This window comes from Botrytis byssoidea (assembly GCF_014898295.1).
Source record: "Botrytis byssoidea strain MUCL 94 chromosome Unknown BBYS_008, whole genome shotgun sequence".
In the NCBI taxonomy this organism is placed as follows: domain Eukaryota; kingdom Fungi; phylum Ascomycota; class Leotiomycetes; order Helotiales; family Sclerotiniaceae; genus Botrytis; species Botrytis byssoidea.
Window position 1 is genome coordinate 1,103,537 of NW_024065849.1, and position 20,491 is coordinate 1,124,027.

Consider the following 20,491-nt stretch of genomic DNA (forward strand, 5'->3'; position numbering starts at 1 on the left):
CCTACCATCTTATGCACCAGTTGACCAGTCTGGCTGTTATCCCACACCCACCCCTTCCCCTCCATCCCCTCGTCTACTAAGCCCTATCTTCATCCACTCAAGGCGATTTAATATGGCTTGTGTCTAGATGTCCCATGTCTTGGTTCCAAATCAATCTAAACTCTTGGCATATCGATAAGAAGATAAACAAGCTCCTCACCAATTAAACTGGGACACCCCACGTGCAGAATTCATACGTCAGTAAGTGTCCCAAAATCCCATATAAAAGATTAAGATCCTTGAGTTTTGATCCCTTTCAATAATACATCCATCCTCACGCGAATGGTATCGGAAATTGGAAAAAGAACCGAAAAGGGTTGAGTCATTTGGTAACAGTTACCTTTTTAGGGGAAATGCCTAGACACGTGCCTGTGTCTATTCCCAGGGAATTAGATTTGAGAAGGTCGCAATATGGTGGCGGTACGACATGGAATAGTACTACTGCTACTGCCAATATTGTGGTGGATAAAATGAATGCAGTCCCTGGATTTCTAGCTAGTGCTGGTGAGTTTCTTCATTTATCTATTTTCTTTTGAGAAGTATTGCTTTTGTGTTCTTTTTTATGTTGCATCGCCGGTTTTCAGTGTACAAAAAAAGTTTGTGGTTTTTGGAAGACAAAAAGTTTTGAAAAGGTTTTCTGTGAAACTTTCAGTCGGAGCAGGTGGGAAGCTATTTCAACCAATCCAATTTATATTAACCTTCGTTACTTTGTGGAATTTATCCCTCAATTGTGAGTGAGAAGAAACTCTTCACATGTTAAAATACTTTATTTTCACAAACGTTGACAACTTATCGTCTAACACCAATTCACAAAAAGTCTTGTCAAGCTCTGCTAACATTAAACTCCCGCCAGCTTTCTTTACTTTTCTTCGAGCAAATCTGGTCCTGCCACCATCCACACTCAATTCTACTACCTCAACTCCAATTCTGGGCGCATCATTTTCTCACAACCTTCCACCACTTCGCCCATCATCTCTCGCAACAATGTCTTCCAATATCGACGATGATACCATTGTTCCCAATCCCCTCGACGGCATTCCCTCTCTCACAACTACCACATTAGACACGAAAGAGGACAAAACGAAAGCTCTAAAACTAGTCGCAGATTCTATTGCCCAACAACGACAAATCGCTGCCCAAGCATTAATCTTCCATCCTCTCATTCTTACTTTTTACGCATTAATAATTGGAATTATTACAAAATGGCAATACACAGACAGCAGCGATTTGGGATTACTTGTAACCACACTAGCAGGAGTAACAATGACATGTTTGGTAGCAGTTCGAGCTGCCACTGCAGGCTATTTGCACACGGCTGAGGAGTTCAATTGGGATTTTGCCAAAAACGATGAAGGGGATGAAGATGTTATCATTGGATCTCGATATGGAGAGGAACTAATTGGAGCACTTATATTGCGCATTGAACGAGCTCCTCACGTCAATGGATCGCCAAGGAAAGGAAAGAGTGGGAAGAAAGGAGGGAAAGGTGTCATCAGGGCATGGACTACAAGAGCAAGGTATAGAGGTACTGGTGTGGGAACAGAGATGTTGGAAGAGGCTGTTAGGGTAACGAGAGCAAAATTTGGAAATTCTGCAGAGGTGGGGTTTGCTAAAGAACATGCAAATGCGAAGATGATGTTGCCGGAAATTTTCAATGGAGAGTTCAGGAGGAGGGAGAGACGGGCTGCAGGAGCATTGGAAGCAGTAGTCGACGGCGGAAGAGGAAAGAAGAGGTAGGTGATTGGGTGGGTATAGACGGGATAGATATGAGGATTTTTGTATTTTCCGAGCGGTAGTTCGGATAGGGGTTCGGGCTTGGTCAGGATTTTGGATATCATACAGGAATCGGTCATAGAATAGCATGGCAGCAAGAATGAGCTACTTCTCGGTGCTCTTGACAATCGTTTATAGCATAGCGAGTCAGCCTTTTGGTCAAGGATAGGTACAACTTAATATATCACTATAACCACTCCATCGAACCGTGTAATTCATCGCGCTTCGTATGTTCAATCAATGGCTCCCTCGCAACAGATGAATCGAACCGTGTACCAAAGCAGAATCCACCCTCAATATTTACAGCATATATATACATAAGCACGAGAAACTACTTGATTGTCGATCTCCGTTGTGAACCGAAGAACAGCCCAAAGCATATGCGCAGGTATACAAGTTTGGTATGTGTATTGTTTCCTTCAAGATGTGCTCGATATTGAGTTCAGAACCTCCTACCCCGCATTATCTGAGCCAGATTTGAGGAGATCTTAGTGCAGCAGTATGATGACGATCGAGATACTGATTCTATAATTGTGGTTTTTTGATGACGTGCCGACCTTGATTTTTATATGGATCAGAAAATCCCGATCACTGACTGAACTGTGTGTGCAAGTTAATAGATTATGGAATGGACTTTTGATGGGACTTTTTCAACGCTTCTTATCAGTGCTCTTCGTTCGACAGGGGTAAGCTATTTCGCTTATAGAATGACTAAGCACATTTTTTCCATTTTTTCTCCAAACTTTTCTCTAATTCTTTTTTCATTTTTTTAATTCCATACTTCTTCTATATCTCTCCCGTTTTTATATCCAGATTCTCTACAAAGCTCAAAATACGAAGATATCAATTATCAATGATCAATTCTTTTGCTATACATTCATTCCTTGAACTGATCTCGCAATTAGCATTGGTTAGCAAGCAGGGAGCTTTCAAGGTTTAACGTCATGTGAGGTATTTCCTATCATGGATTGATAGCAAAACTGCTGATCTTGTCGGCTTTTGTCGGGTATCGGGGTAACGGTTCAAGGATTCAGAAAGCAAAGCAGCCTCGGGCAGCGCAACCAGACTAACTTCCCCACATTCCCCATGCTTCCTTCCCCATTCAACTATATATCACCCGAGGGAGCACCCGCTTTCGTTCATTCGTCAGCTTGTACGGTTGCTCGTACGGAGGCTATCCGCTTCCAATCGTTTGTCTGTTATTAAAACGCCCACTTCTTCTTCTCAACTGGCTTTTCGAAAACGGGAATTGGATTGTGAAGATGAGGGTAAATGTGAGGACATCGGCGCCATTTGTGCAGTCATTATTCCGATCTGTTCAGCAAAGGAACTTCTCATCATCAGTGGGAAGACAGAAGCAATGGGGGTTTATTGGTCTCGGTCAGATGGGTATGTCTACATTGTATCTACCAAAAGAGCGAATCAATCGCTAACATTAGACAGGATATAATATGGCAAGAAACCTTCAAGCCAAATTACCTCCTGCCGATACGATCCGAGTCTATGATATCAATACTGAAGCAGTGAGGAGATTCACAAAGGACACAAAAGCTCTTGGAAGTGGCGCTGCTGTCGAGGCTGCAGGTAGTATAAGAGAAGCTGCTGAAAATTCTGTAAGTTATACCACTATATCTTCGTCTCTCGCAATCAAATTGCTTCCCTTTTATGTGATGAGTTTGTTCCATGAATGATCTAAGTTGGGGTCAGCCGTCTTGGTTGATCTTCTAATGATTTTTATATTATACAACAAAGCCAATCCTCTGATTTTATTTCAATAAATTGTCTATTTTGTCTGAAGAAATATCTGTTTCAATTGCTAACAGATACTGTTTGCAGGAAACTACCATCACCGTTTTACCAGAACCAGCACATGTGAAGAATGTTTTTAGTCAAATACTCAAGCCCCCACTTTCTACATCTGTAGTCGCCAATCCTGATCGTCTTTTCATCGATTGCTCCACAATTGATCCAACATCTTCTAGAGATGTTGCTAGGGCAGTTCATACAACGCAACAAGGTCGATTCGTCGATGCGCCAATGTCAGGAGGTGTTGTTGGCGCAACTGCCGGAACTCTGACCTTTATGCTTGGGGCTTCGGATGATCTAGTTGATCGTGTGACTCCCATACTCACCATGATGGGAAAGAGGGTGTTACATTGTGGAGCTCAAGGTGCAGGTCTTTCCGGAAAGCTTGCCAACAACTATCTTCTGGCGATCAATAACATTGCAACAGCTGAAGCCATGAACTTGGGAATCATGTGGGGTCTTGATCCACAAGTCCTAGGTAATTTGATTAACAGTAGTACTGGCAAATGTTGGCCAAGTGAACTTAACAACCCCGTCAAGGGTGTTGTAGCAGGTGCACCAGCCGAACGAGATTATAGTGGAGGTTTTGGTATAAGTCTCATGAAGAAAGATCTAGGACTTGCATTGAAAGCAGCAGAAGAAGTTGAGGCCAAACTTGAGCTTGGTAATAGAGCTCGAGAGGTTTATGAAGCTGTGGAACAACAGGAGAATTGTAAGGGCAAGGACTTTTCTGTCGTTTATAGATATCTTAGTAGCTCGGGCTAGTCATATCACGGAGCTGAATAAATGAAAATGAAGAAAGATATGCTACAAAAAATGTTCTGGGCGTACTATGCGTGAATTTGGCGGGTGACTTGGTGAAAATTGCGGTCACGTTTCGTAGGTTTTACTAGACAATCCTTCGATGTATGGCCCTTCAGATTTGTGAATTAATAGCCTTGCTCCTCCATCGCTCAAACAACTCAAGGAAAATGTATCATGTAGAATACCTCCCCTTTTGCTTTACCTCAGCACCCATGTGATCGATTGACTTTGCAGAGCGCAATTTGTATTCTTATTCCCCCCGTCCTCTAGATCAATCTATAGCAGTATATCTATCATATATACCTTGGTACGTACTGTACAGCGATAGCTACCCTCCTTTATGTAATTTATGACCATGTTCATTTTCGACACATGTAGAAAGCCAATTTTCTTGCTTCATATTGTTTTTTACCTTAACCTTAGATAGCTTTACTCGACTCACTTATCTCATTCCACTCATATCGATATGCACATCCGCATCCTAGATGTCCACCTAAGATTCAGATTCTCTCTCACTCTCGCTTCCCCTCCCCCTTGATAACTCCCTCTAATGCAACCTCCTCAATCCCTCCACCACACCTCTCAAATCCTCCCCTTTGACACCCAATCCCTCCGCCACAAGTTCCTGTACCTCGCTCTCCAAATCCAGATATCTTTCGATCAACTCCCCGTCTACAAATCTGAAAGGTTCGCTTGTTTCCCGCGTGGCGGATATGTAGGAACGGTATTTGTTGAAATCGAGATTACCGGGCGAGAGTTCGATTTGATGAGGAGATGTGGAGTCTGAGGGTCCTTTGAGGGAAGAGGTGGAGGGAAGAGATGCTAGACGGGTTTGGAGACGCATTAATAGATCTTGGTTTTGTGGTGGGATGAGAGAGAAGAGGTAGATTGATCCTTCGGTCTGGGGATTGTTAGTATCAATGATTCATTAATCGAAGAAGGGGGAAGAGGGGACATACAGTGCCGAGAAAAGCTCTCGGGATCAACAGAGCATCTTTGGATGTTTCCACATTGATCCTCTTAACTCTATTGACCATCTCTCCAAGATTCATTTCACAAGTAACCTCCATTCTAGATTTATCTTCTCTCGTAACACCCTCTCTATTCCTCTTCAACAAGATTATATTCCCATCATGATCTGTTTCCAAATACGTGTCTGTATCTACTTCTGCAACACTCGTTGAGAAGACTTGTTGTGCATGTCTTGCCACTTCCTCAAGTTTATCTGGAAGGCCATCGGTTCCGGGTGTATATTCGACCAGCGCAACTGATTTCATAATATCTGCTACTGCTATTACATTATCCGTAATATCTATATCGATGGGACAAGTTGAACATCGATATGTTGCTAGTTTATTAAGTTTGGCGCATGTTGTGGAGGTTTCCTCGTAGTCGTACATTACGACTGTTTTATTGAGTGCCGCTACGATTTTACCATCGAGTACACCAATACATCGACAAGAACCCTTGAGATTGTGAGAAGCGATTATATATGGAGCTCTGTCGGCATTGACACCAAAAATAAGAAGACGACCACGAACATTCGCCTCTTCCTCGTGAAGGAAACTTGTACCGACAAGGAAGCGCTCGACTAATTCGCCACTGCTATGTCTTGTTGGAAGTTCCGCTCGTATAACAGTCTCGATGATTTCGTTATTTGGTGGTAAATAGTACGGTTCTCCTAGCTCACCGAAAACAACCTCGTCGACAAGTCTGAAAGAAGTCGTGACAACTTCTTGTCCTTTTGTCAGTTCACGTTTGATAGCTCCAATCGCAAATGATTTCTCTTTGGCTGAGTATGCTACCCTCCTTACGGTCTCACCAATCGGTAAAGTTCTGACATGTGTTCTTCTCTCATTGTCGATGACTGCGAGTTTGAGTTCATTTGTTGTAGCCACAACTACTGAATCTGGATACGCTACATTGTTCAGCGAACATACCGCGATTGCATCTTCAGCTGTGACGGCCGAATACACAGTTCTACCTTCAGAACCATATATCAAGCTAGGATGCTCGCATGTTGCAAAAATATTGAAAGTTGTATTATCCCGTGGTAAAATCTGAAGTTGCGCCTGTTGTGTTCCAAGGACAATACTCTTTCGTCCCGACAGTGAACAATCTGTCTTGTCGACATTGAAGCTCAACACAATACCATCTTCCATACTGACAAACAATGTTGGGCCTGAAAGTTCAGGGGGTAGAATTTGAGTAAGAGCAATGTCTCTCGGTATGGAAGCTCCATCAGCCCGTCTTAGATCCTCAGATACGATAGTCTTGAGAGTTGCGAGATCAAGCAGAGATACCGATCCCGACTTCCATAAGCCAATGACACCTATATCACCCAGTACTTGGGGTACATGTATGCAAGCTACTTGATCATCTCCAAGCTCCTGAAATGCGACCTCTGCTAAATTTTGTTGAATTGATAGAGTGACCAAGGTACGTCCATTAGACGAAAGTAAAATATAGTTCTGGTTTCCTGAAGCTGCCGTGATTATCTGTCCGTCAGGAGGCTGCCATCGATGACCGGGAGATTTGCCATGTATTGCTACCTCATGTTGTGTGACTTGTAATATACAGCCTTCATCGAGATTATAAGTTAGCAGCGTTTCCGAAGTAGAAGACAAATTCTTAATAGTCTCCACTTCTTCAATATCTCCTTGTGAATCAAACTTGAAGAATCGAGTCTCTGTGGAAAATGACACTACAAGAGTATCATTCGGTAGACTTGGACCAGAATGCAACGCGAAGACCTTACGAATGCCTTCCATTTCGGCAAGTATCGCGGTGTCATCAAGTCCAACTCCACTCCGAACACTTCTCAAACTTCCTCCCTCAAATCCTCCACTGCCCGTAACTAATCGAGCCTGTCCTGAAGAATATTCATTCAATTGGGTCTCTCCCTCTCGCCCACCCATGTCCATGACCGTGAAATCAAGTATTGGGGCAATATTCGGCAGTGTCTGTAGCAACGTAACACCATGTTCTGGATTCTCCAAATCAATTTGAACGACCTGATTGTCCGCTTCATGTGAAGCAATATAGAAGATTCCATTCCCCAAGTTCTCCAAAGATGTAGGCTTAGATACCTGACCCAATTTTGCAATTTGTAGTCCAGTGACTGTAGCACCATCGACCAGTATTGTTAAAATGTATAAATAGCCATAATCGTCTCCCAATAGATAATTTCTCTCATCTATCGATTCCCACGCCGCCCATAATACAGCTTCATCCAACGCATATTCGACAATGGCTTTACTTTCATCATCCAGATATGTAAACTTCGTCTCGCCCAAGACAACCAGCCCTCCTAGATTAGCCTTGGCAGTCGTGGCGTTCCTAACAATATATCTCTTGCTCGCCTCATCTCTCGCCTTGGGAACCGGTATGATATGCATAGCTCCAACACACAAATCATCCACATCATTTTCCCTATTCTTCTTCGGATCGAACTGTAAAATGAGCTGACCCTTATCATCCAGCATCCTATATGTCGCCAATTTCACATTCTCCCTCGCATCCTGATACAGCAAAGCTAATTTCGGCTGTTTAGTATCCGTATACAAAAACGCACTCGCCCGAACCTTCATCTCCGAAATCCTCACTTGTTCCGGGTTCTCCAAGTAATCCGTCTTGCCTCCCCTAGGCTTTACAATCTTTACCAAACTCAGCACTCCCTCGTACAATTCCATAATTAATAATCGCCCCGTCGGATCCACAAGACATCTATCCCTACTTTCGGAATCCCGCATGTGTTCTTGAGAAACATCGACGAACGATTGCATGGTATCCAGTTTATGCGTCTGGAGATTCCACATCACAGTAAAGTATTGTGCTCGTACAGTCCCCACGAACAGATGGTCGGTCTTGGATCCCGCAGGTTGGATCTTTTGCAGCATGGAGATGCGGCCATATATGGATTTCGAATATGCCATCGTGAGACCTTCTTCTGTGGGTCTCCATATCTCTAATCGATTTGCTTTCCTGTAGAGAAGTCAGTATTCCATCGTGCTATGCTTTTGAATCATGGAATCGTGTATAAATTGCTACTTACGCAAGTACCAGACATTCCTCTCTATGATCTAGAAGATTCAATCGCAGTGTAAGTCGTACACTACTTGGTCTGTGTATTGGAGCCAGATACGCCATATTGATTCTGTAAAATGCGTGTAAGGAAGTGTGGTAAAAATGGTTTGTTTGGGTGGGATGGCGAGCTTAGGATAGCAAGCAAGTAAAGCTATCTACCTAGTAGGTATCGGCCGAGCTATGGTTGATAATGAATGACGCCGGAACTTTTTTATCGTTATCGCCTGCCTGTATTCGGATTTAGGATATATCAAGCCTCACGCACAGTACTTCGATTGATATCCAACTGGAGTAGATTTATCGATAAAATATGGAAAAAGCTACTCGAGTGTATACAGTCAAGATATATACAACGAAAATACATTCATCCCATCTCAAATGAAGTATATAAATACAAAATTGTTCTGCTGAAGTACCTATGTTCAATTGTCTACCTAGTATCTCGTCTACCAAGGACATGTGCGGGGTATCTTTTTTGATTTTATACGCCAGAGAATGAACCCATATCATACAATTCTATTCTTCATCATCTGCATCAAGATCAATCGTTTGCGCATCCACCTTGGCCCTTGACATTTTCGCTGCATTATTCGGCGCACTGATTGTATCCATATATGCCATATCATCTATCCCAGTGGTCAACTTTGGAACCACATCTGGCGAAAGTTCTTGCTCTTCTCCTTTCTCATCCGGCTCAGGATAGATAAACATATTTTCATGATAGCATTCCCAAGCAGATTGATGATCCTCGTCAACATATCGGTGCTTCACCCATTGCTCTTGTTGCGCCGCAGAGATTCGTACACCAATATTATCACTTCCATCTTCTTCTCCGTCGATACTTGACTTAACCGTCATATGAATAGCTCGAGCTTCCGTAGCCTTTGGTGCAGGTCCTTCGCGAGGTCGGTTTTGCTTTTCCTGTTCTACATGTGCGTCAATATGATGAAATTGAGGCCTCATTTGTACCATGTGATCAATTGGAGTGAGATGAAGTTTATCTGGATTGAATTAGCATGTTTCCCATAAATGAACAGATTTTTTTTTCCAATTACCACTCTGAAAAGCGCCTAAAAAGTATTGAGGACTATTTTGATCAACGGGAATGATTTGACCACCAAGAGTTTGCTTGACCAAAACTTGCTCCGTCCGAATAGCGCCTTCAAAATCCGCCATTACTTTCTCAGGGTCAACCTCTTGTGCCCGTCCTCTTCCCCTGCCAGTTGGTTGTGCTCCTCCAATTCCAAAACCACCCGGTAAACCATGACTTCCTCCACCCTTAACCATTTGGCTCTTCTTGATAGCATCTCCCCATTTCACACCCTTATCCTTATCATAATTCGTGCGCGCATTGATTGGAACATCCATTTCAACCATTCCGGCCTTTGGCTTCGTTCGAAACTTGAGAGGTTGAGCATCATTTGACCCAGCGTATCGTTGCTCAATATCGCGATTGGGAAATTGTAATACATAAATTTCTCGACCTTCGGAGATATGAGGTTTAATGAAAATATCATAAGAGCTGACTATTGGATCATCCTCTTCCTCCATATCGACATCCATATTATTTCCCGGCATGTTTGTCGTTCGTGAATTATATGGACAATCGTAATGCGCAACAGATCAAATCTTGAACTTTTTTAATCATCAAATGTCTGGACCTAAAGCGCGACAAGGATTGTCTAGCTGCAATATTTGAGTCCGACTTTCCGATCACCTTATCGATAAACCTATCAAGGCTGCATCATGTGCATTAACGCTAATTCCAAAGAAGTAAGGATGATTTCCTTGTGCCTCCTTTGACTCGCAAGGCAAGGCCCGATCTCCGATGACGAACCACCTGCACAACCAAGAATCTACTTCGCCCGCGAACAGAGACATTTGATTTCGCATAAATCCAAAACCGCTCCTTCGACCAACTACCATTCTGTGCAGGATAAAGGATCACTTTAAACCTACAAAACACACAAAATCATATACATACATCAAACAAATCGAAAATGTGCTCGTCCGATATCTTCCTCGGCTTGATCGCCATTCTATTTCCCCCTCTCGCAGGTAAGCATGAATACTCCCAACTCTGTACTCCTTCCCAAGAACCCAACAACCACACACAACAGCCCATTCCCCTCCCAACCACAACAGCACGCTCATCCACTAACCCCCATCCCTAGTCTGGGTAAAACGCGGCCTCTGCTCCGCCGACTCCCTGATCAACATTCTCCTCTGCATGCTGGGTTTCCTCCCGGGTCTCCTGCACGCCTGGTACATTATCGCCAAATTCCCCGACCAAGACGCTCACTACGACGCCATTCCCGACTCGGAAAATGCTCGTGTGACATATGTCGTCGTACAGGGCCCGAATGGACGAGCGCAGCGCGTGCCCCAGAAATCGAGTGGCACGCAGAGACAACAGCAAGGATATGGAACTAATGCTCCGATGGAAGCACCTACGGTTCAGCAACAGCAGAATGGGACGTGGACGAATGCCGGAGAGGGACAGGGACAGGGTGGAGAGGGAAGTAGTGGAGGGGCTGTGCCACCCACGTATGCGGAGGCTGTTAGGGGAGATCATAAGGTGCAGTCGAGGGATTAGAGGGAGGTAGATGAGCGGCGAGATGAGGAATGGGAATTGCGATATGAATTAAGAATGAAGAATGACTGAGGGATATCCAGGTTGGTTTGATTATGAGCAGACCAATGCGAACCGGCGTAAGTTGGGTAATGCGGGCAGGATATTTTTAGTTTGATCGCAGGAGTTTTTTACTATTGGATTTGCTTTCACATGCCTCAACACTCAGCACAAAAACATGTATTAGAACTTTTCTTCTCGGCAATATTGTATATTATTTGATTATCCCATCAAATTTACCGGGGCTTCGGGCCAGCTACCCCAAATCAATGGTCTATCCGTGACTCTCGTGTTAAGCGGTACCAGAATCTTCATTCTCTTTTTCTTCTCATCGGCTTCTGCTACATATACAAAGCCCATAACACTCGCATCTCGAATAATATCCTGAGAATCGCGAGTCGAGGCGTGCATGACAGCGAAAATGCAATGCAACATTGAGGGTGTTGGCTCTACTTTTTCATATAGTGTGGGTTCAGCTTCTTCTTCTCCTCCGGGCATAAATGCACTTTGCATTGAGTGTGCTTGCGAAGTGTTAGTGTTCTGAAGATACTATGAGGTGAGAGGGCAGAGAAGAATAATATGGCATACCTTCTTTGACTTTATAAATCGAAAGCTCGTCGAAATTAACAAGTTGTGTATGCGGACTCAAGGTTCGTTTTGCGTCTCCGAAAAAGTATTCCTTGATAGTTGCTTCCCGCATTTGTTGCATGAATGTATCATCTCTATCCACACAACCTCCTGACTTGTCTAACCTGACGAGAGTTATGGCTTCTCCGTTATCAGTTTTTTGGGTTGAGAATCGCCGTAACATTTCACTGTGTAAACGTTCCGAGCCCAAGACCAGGATAATATTAACTGGCAATCACATTAGTCCACACTCTCATTCAAACCCAAATCCCCAAACCGATAAACTCACCTGCAAACTCCGACACAATATGAGAAATCAAATCATACCCTCCCTTCCCCTGACTAATCACCCCCGGCGTATCAATAATCATGCCCGTTTCCCTACACACAGGGTCATCCTGCAGCCTACTCGTCGCCGCCAACGCCAGCCTCGTGACCACCGGCTTAAACAACTTCACATTATCTTCCGGACTCGGAAGCCCATAGTAATAACACAACGGCAGCTTTACCGGCACGGGACTCGGCCCGCTCGTCGAACTACTCCCCCACCCCTCCTCCACATCCACAATACTCTTGAACGCCGCGGCCGTCAAACTCCCCGGTATACTCAGCATTCCCTCACGCGAATCCGTGTTCACGACGATCGGTTGGCGCCCCATGCGGATCGCATACGCGGTGAGCAGTTTCGCCAAGCTGGTTTTTCCTGTATTATTAGGTCCGACGATGATTACACGTGGGCCATCCTGTCCTGCTTTCTTCGCTTCGGATCGTAGGTTCTCCAGCGCGAAATGCGTGTTGATGTAGGAGATCATGGGGGTTTCCTCGGCGGTGTATTCCTCGCATGGCCCGTTGACTTCGAGTCGACAGCCGTGCCAGGTGTAGATGGAGGATTTGGTGCCGTGGAATGTGTATGTGTGGTTGACTGCGAGTTCTGTGCCGAAGATTTCTGCGGTGCCGGAGAGGACCTGAGTGAGTGGTTAGATTGGGGGGTTTTCGTTAAGAATATATACTATAATGGAATTGAATTTCATAGAATCCATACCTTAACTTCAATACTCGCCCCGATGGCGACTTCAAAGCGCCATTCTGAGTTAGCCTGAAGCTCATGAATATTCGTATGCGCAACAGCTGCTGGTGCTGCAGTTCTCTACACCCAACGAGTTAATAAATTGAGTGTTTTGGAGTTTCATACATGAATTACTACTTACGGCAGCATGAACAGCTTGACCAAGCCCCGGTATCGACATGATTGTATCTAGGTATGGTTACGCTGGAAAGATGTGGAGCATGAGGTAAAGTTTTTAGCTAGGGAGCGGGAGTGTAGTGTCGAGCTCCCAGTTCAAAAGATATGGGGTTTCAAGGTTTCCGTGGCAGGGGTTTCTCAGCCTTACGGTGCGCTATGGTGGTTTTATTCACGCGACGCGTTTGTCATGTGAAATTTATTAGTTGGTTGGGCTTTTTACTAATCGATATCGATTTACATATTTGAAGCACAGTATTTCGAATAAATCTCGAGTAATTTTTGGATGGGTGGAAGAATGTTTTAGTGAATTTTGAATACATAGGTACTTTGTTAGGCACTCGACTCGATATTAATCAAAACGAATTAAATAGGCGCCTACAACTATCAAAGAAATATCATCTCAGCGACCTTTCAACATCCACATATTTGACATACATTTACAGCTTTGCTATGTAATACCTCTGAAATGCAAAGCCCAACAACTCCCAATCTACCCCCTTGTTTGATTAGTCGGTAGAATAAGCATACCGTAGCTCATTAGTACTTCACGACAGTACGTCAGAGACCGGGCTTAGCCGATGGGGACAACGCACTTTCAAAGCCACCATCACCTCACGTTATGAAGCTGAGATGCGCATTCTTCAGCATCAATCATACTAAGCATACACATTTGAATATAGATACGAGCAGGACGCGGACCATAAGTGTATATTATTAACCGTGTCTAAACCGGATAGATGAGAAGTGAAAGCAAAATGAACGCATATGCTTGCATATGCAGACTTCTAGAGGTCCAATCGCAGTGGGGTATCTTAATCTTTTAATAAACAGCCATGCTCATGTATAGTTGTGTGCCCTGTCCAAGCAACTCCATGAAGATACCTTGCATTTGACAAGCCCATGACTCCTACAACTCCCGCACACCAGCAGCTCTCCTAGAGCATAGTATACTCAATATGCCATTGGATATTATTATAATCCTCCTGTCCATTATGACTCCGCCAACTTCTCCAGAATTTTTCCCACGCTACGTACTCCCACAAGAGCATTTTCATCCGGGCCTAAGCCAGGAGTCCATGTAGCATGAGCAAAGTCTATGACCTTTAGAGAATAGATTTTGGGAAAAGATTCTTCTTCTAAATCTTCATCCTCCTCGTCGTCTTCAAAGGATGAGTGAGTTTCTCCGGATGATGATGAAGCATGTTCCATAGTGGTTGGAGGTGGGGTCCTGCTAGCTTCTTCCATTGCAGCGCGTAATGCTCTTCCATCGCCTTCAAAAACGAAGAGAAGACTAGCAGAGTACATTCTGCTCTCCTGACTTTCCAAGGCATCCTGTATTCTTCTCAAATCTGTGAGAAAGGCCTGGGATATTAATCTTCCTAGCTCGTTGTCGAGACCAGCTGATTTTGTGAAGATGAAATTCTTGAATGCTTCGTGAACATTGCTATTATCTAATTCGAACCTGCCGTAATCTTTATTATATATTCTATAGCCATCCTCGTCTATATCATCGCCTTTCGCATCGGGTCCCTGCCATACTCTCATACCCGCGATGCGAAAGCCAAGATCTTTGTGTGTGGTTTGTTGCGTAACTTTGTCAAACCTCTTTTTTTTCTCTTGATGAGCATCATCTGCCCATAATCGTACACCAAGCTTGACGTCGAGAATATTGGGCTTCACGAAACCGTGCGATGCGTTCATAAGCACCACGGCTTGATTGGTAGTAATTCTCTTGCCATTAGTCCTGCCAGGGTATGATACTTCAGGTTTGGCATGCTGCGCAATCAACTCGGTCGCCTTTTCTTCAAAAGATTTGTTCTGGTTCTCATCCAGTTGCAAAGTTCCAAGAAATTCGGGCATAAAATCGTAGAAGTCTTGGTGCCCTGCTATAGTGTCGTTATAGAATGCGATCTCGGTATCGGTGCAAGGCTTGATAAACAATTCGCCATCAATGTCGGAAAGAGTGCCATCACTACTTGAAGGTTAATGTTTAAATTTTACAAGGCCGCAGATGAACTTGACACTTACTGCCCTGCGACAGCGTAGTTGCAGTCGATCAAGTCGGCATGAATTGGAAGAGGTTTGGCCATTGTATTTATAATTTTTGGTCGTCGCAAAGTCTCAAGAGAATATCATTATTGAAAGGAATGTATTAGAATATATGTATCGAGTGAAGGAAGAACCAGGAATAGGGTTTTCCTTCTATTTGTCTTCTGGCGCTAGAGAAAGAAGAAAGCTTAATATATGAGTGGTAAGAGGAGGAGTAAGAGTAGGCTGAGTATTGTAAGGATGTGTGCGTGTGCGTGTGTGTGTGTGTGTGTGTGTGTGTGTGTGTGTGTGGTAAAGGGGCGTCTGGAGTGAGACGTTTGTCTGTCGCGGCTTCGATAATAATTAATTATTAAAAAGAGAGCACTTGAGGATCATGAGGAGTGTACCGGTGGTTATCGAGATTAATCAGATTTCCGATTTCACATTGGGCGCGCAAGATGAACCCAGACGAGCTAAGGGACAATTTTATATGCGGGAAGTAATTAAATACCTAGTATAGCTTGCCGAGAGATGGCAAACCGCTGAAACCTTTCCTCATCAAGGAAGTGTAGCGCCTCCCCTCATCAGGTGTAGAGGACTACGAGACTACCTAGGTGTTCCTTTGAGACCCAGTACAAGGACAGAATAGTACATGCACGATTCCTGCTGATTCCGCATATTTTATCCGACACTGCCACCTGCAATGTACCCTCATCAATGTCACCAAGTACCTTATTTATTACATCCTTCCAAGTTCCAACATAGCATGGAGGGAGGGAGGGAGGGAGGGAGGGATACATGAACGAGTAATAAGCTTCAATAACTCTAATGCGCAGATGTGCTGCCTTGCAGTAGTGTGAGAAAGGGGACGGTCAGACCAGAAGGAGAAGCAATGTTTGGGCACAGGAGTTTTGATCAAGCAAGTACACAAGGCATTCTTCATGGCGGACGGATGGCGACCGATATGGAGGCATCGATCAACTCATCCAACTCCAATAGGAAAATTGTAACAGGGAATGTTATGGAATGAAGCATTACCCGAGTACTCTATTATCCACCTAGTAGGTATTTTTTGGATGTTCTTTACCATCACTGTCCATCCATCCATACATCCATACATCCATACATCCATACATCCATACATCCATACATCCATACATCCATACATCCATACATCCATACATCCATCCCCTTCACAACAATCTGCAGTTCCCCGCAACCAGGATCCTGACTTTCAACGGTAAACCTTATGAAAAAGGTACTCGACGGTGCTGGTGATAGAAAGGCGGGTCTAATATTTGCTCGCTCGTTTGCAAATCAGAAGAACCAAAAGTTGAAATGTTAGCAAAATCCAATGAATAAAAATAGGTAGGTAAAGACGGAAAAGTGTATCAATATCAATAAGTGATATCGAGATTCAACGTGGGTTTAGTACCACCGTTTTTAAAAGATACTAGGCAGGTAATTATATTGAAGAACTTATTTTTGTTTCCATTTTCATTATTATTTTATTCTCGTTTATCTGGTGTGCGCCTTCCTTGCTTGACCTTACCGGCGACTTGACTCTTTTGATTGTAATTTCTTCACCATTTTGGATTTCTCAGTCACCACACCATCACATCATACACACATGAACAGTTGTTTTCATTCGAACCACATCAGCTGTTATATTCAACCACACACACACACACACACACACACACACACAGGTACACACACAGGTACACACACACACAATTCAACATCTAGTCAATGTGATTCACTCTTCGCTTCTACTACTGTGTCATTGTTTGACGATATCTCCAAGGAAGAAACTGCAAACGAAAAGTTTGAAACAACTACATCTATAAAATCAATTTATCTAGTTACCGTTATTACACCAAGTCTTAATTACAGATTCGACTGACCCTGGTTCACTCCGCAGTTGCCGCAGTCGTTGCAGTCGTTGGCCTTTTCGTTTTCTTTGCTATTTCTTCATAGCACTTGAATCAAATTATTTGAATTCACTTTGGGATTGTTTAACCCACAATATAAGATTCACCTTGACTTGATTTGACTTGACTCATCATATTGGGCTTCAATCACTTTCTCAAGAGGCTTTCGCAAAGAACTCGCAACTTCCCCACAACCACTACAAACCAACAACATCAAGTTAGTGTAACCCAACTCTTAGATTTTGCACAGCCTTCTCTATCTCTTCCTCTTGTAATAAAACCCAACCAACCAAAATTCGCCGTCGTAAGTACCGACAGTTCTTCTCCACCAAGTGGTTCTACGTTATTGGTTGCGATACTGATCCATCCTTTTGCGTTAGGTAGCTCAACATCATGGCGCCTCACTCTGTAGGTCCCGAACCTGAGGAGTTATCTCGTGCCATCAGCGGGCTCGACTTGACTGCATTACGGGGGGTTGATGGAGCTACTGATGAATCCGACATCAAAATGGGCAAGCGCTATACAAGAGATCAGCTGTTGAGTATCGGTTCAAAGGCGAGCTCTAGCGACGATGAGAGAATACACATCAACGTCCCAGAGATTGCGACCGGTATGAAAACACCACCAGCCCCTCCAAGAGTCCCACCTCCAACCCCAGTCCATTTATCAGTTACCCCCGCTTCTGGTACAAACACACCGGTTGTTAGACTCCCCGTCACTCCTGAAGAGTCCGGCAAGAATGGCGAAGGCGCAGTTGATGGAGGCGCGGATGGTGACGCAAAAGTTACTGAAGGTGGAGATGGTGAGCCCAAGAAGAAGAAGAAGAAGAAGAGCGGTGGAAAGAAAAAGACACCAAGCCCAACGGGATTTGAGGGTATGCAAGACCAGTTACACATGAAAAGTCCGAACATACCTCTAACGTGACACTGTAGAATTCTATGCCGACCCACCTCTCACTCCAGTTGAATATGAAGAGGAATGTGATATCTACCACGAGTAAGTACCCCATACCTTCTCAGTGAACTTTGCTAACAACCTTGCAGAGGCCGAGCATTCGCCGCGTATGCAATCATTTCCAAACTGTATTTCATACACTGACAAGATTTAAAGGCGTATTGAAACATGCATTCAGAGATACAGAGCACGGTAGTTAATCATACATACCTTGTCAACATGCAGAATTTGTTAGCTAATAATCTGACTACTGTTAGGCGCAAGTTTGATAGCACTCGTGCGAATATTCTTACAAAGTATTTTGCTTTGGGTGGAATCGAATCTGGCACCAAGTCTTTCAATGGCGGTCTTGATCAAGAAACATTAGACAATTCCACTGCAGCTGAGATTGCCGCTATTCAAGCTACAGATTTTGTTCGAGCTAGCAATGCCAAGTACTATGATCCCTCAGATACCGAAAATTGGGTTGTGGATTGGGAGGGAGTTGCCATGGGTTTTCTGTGAGTTGCTGTATTATGAACATATCTTGTCCAACACACTAACAGTTCCATAGATCTTACAGAGCACCCAGAATACTTGGTGATGGGGCAGAGGAAGTGGCTATGTTTTGCGGGGTGGTCAAAAACTTCCTAAACTATGTCTTGGCTCATGAGGTATGTAAAGAATACACTAAGGAAATCATGGCCGCTCGGCGATTATGTGACGTAGCCGAAAGGGAATTCGATGCAATCCGACGTCTCCGGCAAATGTTTCCTGGCGACTTCAACGTAGCCGCTTCAACACTGTTTGGTGAGAACTACAAGCGAAACTTTGAGATCAATTCCGCCTGGGCTAATCCCGAGGACGATTTGGATCAATGGAATTCTAACATACCAGTACTCAGTCTGCCTGTTTGTCAATTTGTCTTCGGTGGAATTGTTGCCTTCATTGGCGACAAAAGCCACTTTGACAAAGCTAAGGATGGTGATATTCACGTCGTAACAATTGAAACCAAATTCTTGGAGGTGGCTGATATCCATCGAGCTTCTGCAAACGTGGTTAAAGAGTTCTCGCATGTTAAAGATCCTCGAGGATTGGGTGCCCTAAAGCCAATCGGAAAGCTCCTGTGCAAATCCTGGGAAGGTCCTGGCTATGCCTACGAAGACAAGACGGACGACGGGATCGATGAGCTTGATGATTCCATCGAAGGATTCTGGATTGAGGACGAAATTTTGCAACAATGCTATCCGGGTCTCAAAATTGAAGTGGTTGTTCATGAGCTTAACATCGGTGTCAAATATTTTGATCAAGTCGTGGAATTCTTCCCTTCCTTCCATCTTTACCTTCCTAATGAGAAAATGATGGGCTGGAAAGAACCTGGTGAGTAGTTAAATCATTACATGTTCTGAAATATTGTGCTGATAATTGCTAGTCCCTAACGAGAGACCGCCACCAACCGAGGACGACCCCGATGCCGAGGAAAAAGTCATGGATGCTATCGCGAAGGATGCTGCCAATGAGGTAGAACGTATCTAACAATTTGAGATTGATATTATCGCGTTGACGATTATACCACATGATGATGCTTTTTTTTGAGCTTCATTTAGTTTCATAGTCCATATTCTGGGAAAATCTAATTCAATTCTCTTGCGGCTGGCATGGTCTGTTATATTTCAAATGGTCTTCATATCGAAATCGATAGGGCGAATGGTCGTTTGCATGGATACACAATTTTATGAGGCATGATCGGAAATATGATTGCATCGCTGGGTTTCACAGAATGGAGGAGTAATTTGGGGGAAGACTCAAGGGAGAAAACAAGAAGATATCTGGAGTCAATGATGGAAAAATGATGCACATTAGGATGGGAAATAAATGGTTCAGCGATCTGGCAAAGTCACTTATGGCTTTGAAAATAAATCACTGAATAATATAAAAGTGGACTTTAAATTTAACGGTATCACCTTTGCAAGTTGTGTGCAATGAATTGAGGTGGTCTATGAGTCGAATGTGGCCAAAAAAAATTAATGGATTGTAATATAACACAGCGGGGGCTAGATCTCACAAATTGTACCGTTTAGAAAAGCCATCAAACCATTCTGTCTCGGCGAAAGCTTTCTAACGGAGTGAGATTTGATACGTGTACGTGTGTATAATACAATCTTGCCGCAGACCTACATGCTCTATGCAATATTTCGAATGATGTATATGTAAAATAGATGGATAGATGAATGGATGGATCTACTATTACTGCTACTGTATCTATAGATGATTTTCAGTTTTTGGTGTTGTTAGTGTTGTAAATAGGTAGGTTGGTTGGAATTTGGTGGGTATATTGGTGAGTAGATAGCTAGGCAGATAGATATCTGTTGAGATAGTTTTGATATATTCTTAGATCTTGAGGTTATTAGTTATAGTATTATATTACTTTTTATATGGAAAGATAGGAAGATATCACAGAAGAGAGGAAAGGAGGAATTAGAATTTATAATGTAATTTATTGTGGATAGAAATATGGTATACAGTGATTTTATTCGATGCGATTCGATTCGATCTGATATGACTAGCAGGGAGAGAGCGGAATGA

At 43.5% G+C, this 20,491-nt stretch overlaps 8 protein-coding genes across 8 annotated transcripts; 4 read left to right on the plus strand and 4 right to left on the minus strand.

Moving 5' to 3' along the window:
- Positions 1-392: 392 nt before the first annotated feature.
- Positions 393-1,776, plus strand: EAE97_004950 (uncharacterized protein; the record flags this gene model as incomplete). The annotated part of the gene is made up of 2 exons (XM_038875462.1): positions 393-543; positions 893-1,776. The coding sequence occupies 2 exons, from the start codon at positions 393-395 to the stop codon at positions 1,774-1,776; spliced, it is 1,035 nt and encodes a 344-aa protein (XP_038733819.1).
- Positions 1,777-2,601: 825 nt separating this feature from the next.
- Positions 2,602-4,435, plus strand: EAE97_004951 (uncharacterized protein). The gene is made up of 3 exons (XM_038875463.1): positions 2,602-3,201; positions 3,256-3,425; positions 3,649-4,435. Exons 1-3 carry the CDS (start codon positions 3,075-3,077, stop codon positions 4,381-4,383), a joined length of 1,032 nt encoding a protein of 343 aa, XP_038733820.1. The 5' UTR covers positions 2,602-3,074; the 3' UTR covers positions 4,384-4,435.
- Positions 4,436-4,904: 469 nt separating this feature from the next.
- On the minus strand, positions 4,905-8,642 carry EAE97_004952 (uncharacterized protein). Its single transcript, XM_038875464.1, has 3 exons — positions 8,477-8,642; positions 5,382-8,406; positions 4,905-5,323 (listed from the first exon to the last, which is right to left on the minus strand). The coding sequence occupies exons 1-3, from the start codon at positions 8,569-8,571 to the stop codon at positions 4,970-4,972; spliced, it is 3,474 nt and encodes a 1,157-aa protein (XP_038733821.1). The 5' UTR covers positions 8,572-8,642; the 3' UTR covers positions 4,905-4,969.
- Positions 8,643-9,024: 382 nt separating this feature from the next.
- On the minus strand, positions 9,025-10,086 carry EAE97_004953 (uncharacterized protein; the record flags this gene model as incomplete). Its single annotated transcript, XM_038875465.1, has 2 exons — positions 9,025-9,509; positions 9,564-10,086. The coding sequence occupies 2 exons, from the start codon at positions 10,084-10,086 to the stop codon at positions 9,025-9,027; spliced, it is 1,008 nt and encodes a 335-aa protein (XP_038733822.1).
- A 422-nt stretch (positions 10,087-10,508) lies between these two features.
- EAE97_004954 (uncharacterized protein) lies at positions 10,509-11,104 on the plus strand (the record flags this gene model as incomplete). The annotated part of the gene is made up of 2 exons (XM_038875466.1): positions 10,509-10,566; positions 10,683-11,104. The coding sequence occupies 2 exons, from the start codon at positions 10,509-10,511 to the stop codon at positions 11,102-11,104; spliced, it is 480 nt and encodes a 159-aa protein (XP_038733823.1).
- A 258-nt stretch (positions 11,105-11,362) lies between these two features.
- EAE97_004955 (uncharacterized protein) lies at positions 11,363-13,153 on the minus strand (the record flags this gene model as incomplete). The annotated part of the gene is made up of 5 exons (XM_038875467.1): positions 12,976-13,153; positions 12,810-12,914; positions 12,057-12,732; positions 11,729-11,995; positions 11,363-11,661 (listed from the first exon to the last, which is right to left on the minus strand). The coding sequence occupies exons 1-5, from the start codon at positions 13,012-13,014 to the stop codon at positions 11,363-11,365; spliced, it is 1,386 nt and encodes a 461-aa protein (XP_038733824.1). The 5' UTR covers positions 13,015-13,153.
- An 847-nt stretch (positions 13,154-14,000) lies between these two features.
- EAE97_004956 (uncharacterized protein) lies at positions 14,001-15,100 on the minus strand (the record flags this gene model as incomplete). The annotated part of the gene is made up of 2 exons (XM_038875468.1): positions 14,001-14,982; positions 15,039-15,100. The coding sequence occupies 2 exons, from the start codon at positions 15,098-15,100 to the stop codon at positions 14,001-14,003; spliced, it is 1,044 nt and encodes a 347-aa protein (XP_038733825.1).
- Positions 15,101-17,365: 2,265 nt separating this feature from the next.
- Positions 17,366-19,441, plus strand: EAE97_004957 (uncharacterized protein; the record flags this gene model as incomplete). The annotated part of the gene is made up of 7 exons (XM_038875469.1): positions 17,366-17,846; positions 17,905-17,968; positions 18,016-18,033; positions 18,083-18,118; positions 18,184-18,426; positions 18,480-19,285; positions 19,338-19,441. The coding sequence occupies 7 exons, from the start codon at positions 17,366-17,368 to the stop codon at positions 19,439-19,441; spliced, it is 1,752 nt and encodes a 583-aa protein (XP_038733826.1).
- Positions 19,442-20,491: the final 1,050 nt, after the last annotated feature.

Coding starts and splice junctions, on each gene's coding strand:
- EAE97_004951 (XM_038875463.1), top strand. CDS start 3,075: ATGAGGGTAAATGTGAGGACATCGGCGCCATTTGTGCAGTCATTATTC. Junction 3,202..3,255: donor TATTGGTCTCGGTCAGATGG/GTATGTCTACAT, acceptor AACATTAGACAG/GATATAATATGGCAAGAAAC. Junction 3,426..3,648: donor GAGAAGCTGCTGAAAATTCT/GTAAGTTATACC, acceptor TACTGTTTGCAG/GAAACTACCATCACCGTTTT.
- EAE97_004952 (XM_038875464.1), bottom strand. CDS start 8,571: ATGGCGTATCTGGCTCCAATACACAGACCAAGTAGTGTACGACTTACA. Junction 8,407..8,476: donor GAGGAATGTCTGGTACTTGC/GTAAGTAGCAAT, acceptor ACTTCTCTACAG/GAAAGCAAATCGATTAGAGA. Junction 5,324..5,381: donor CGAGAGCTTTTCTCGGCACT/GTATGTCCCCTC, acceptor AACAATCCCCAG/ACCGAAGGATCAATCTACCT.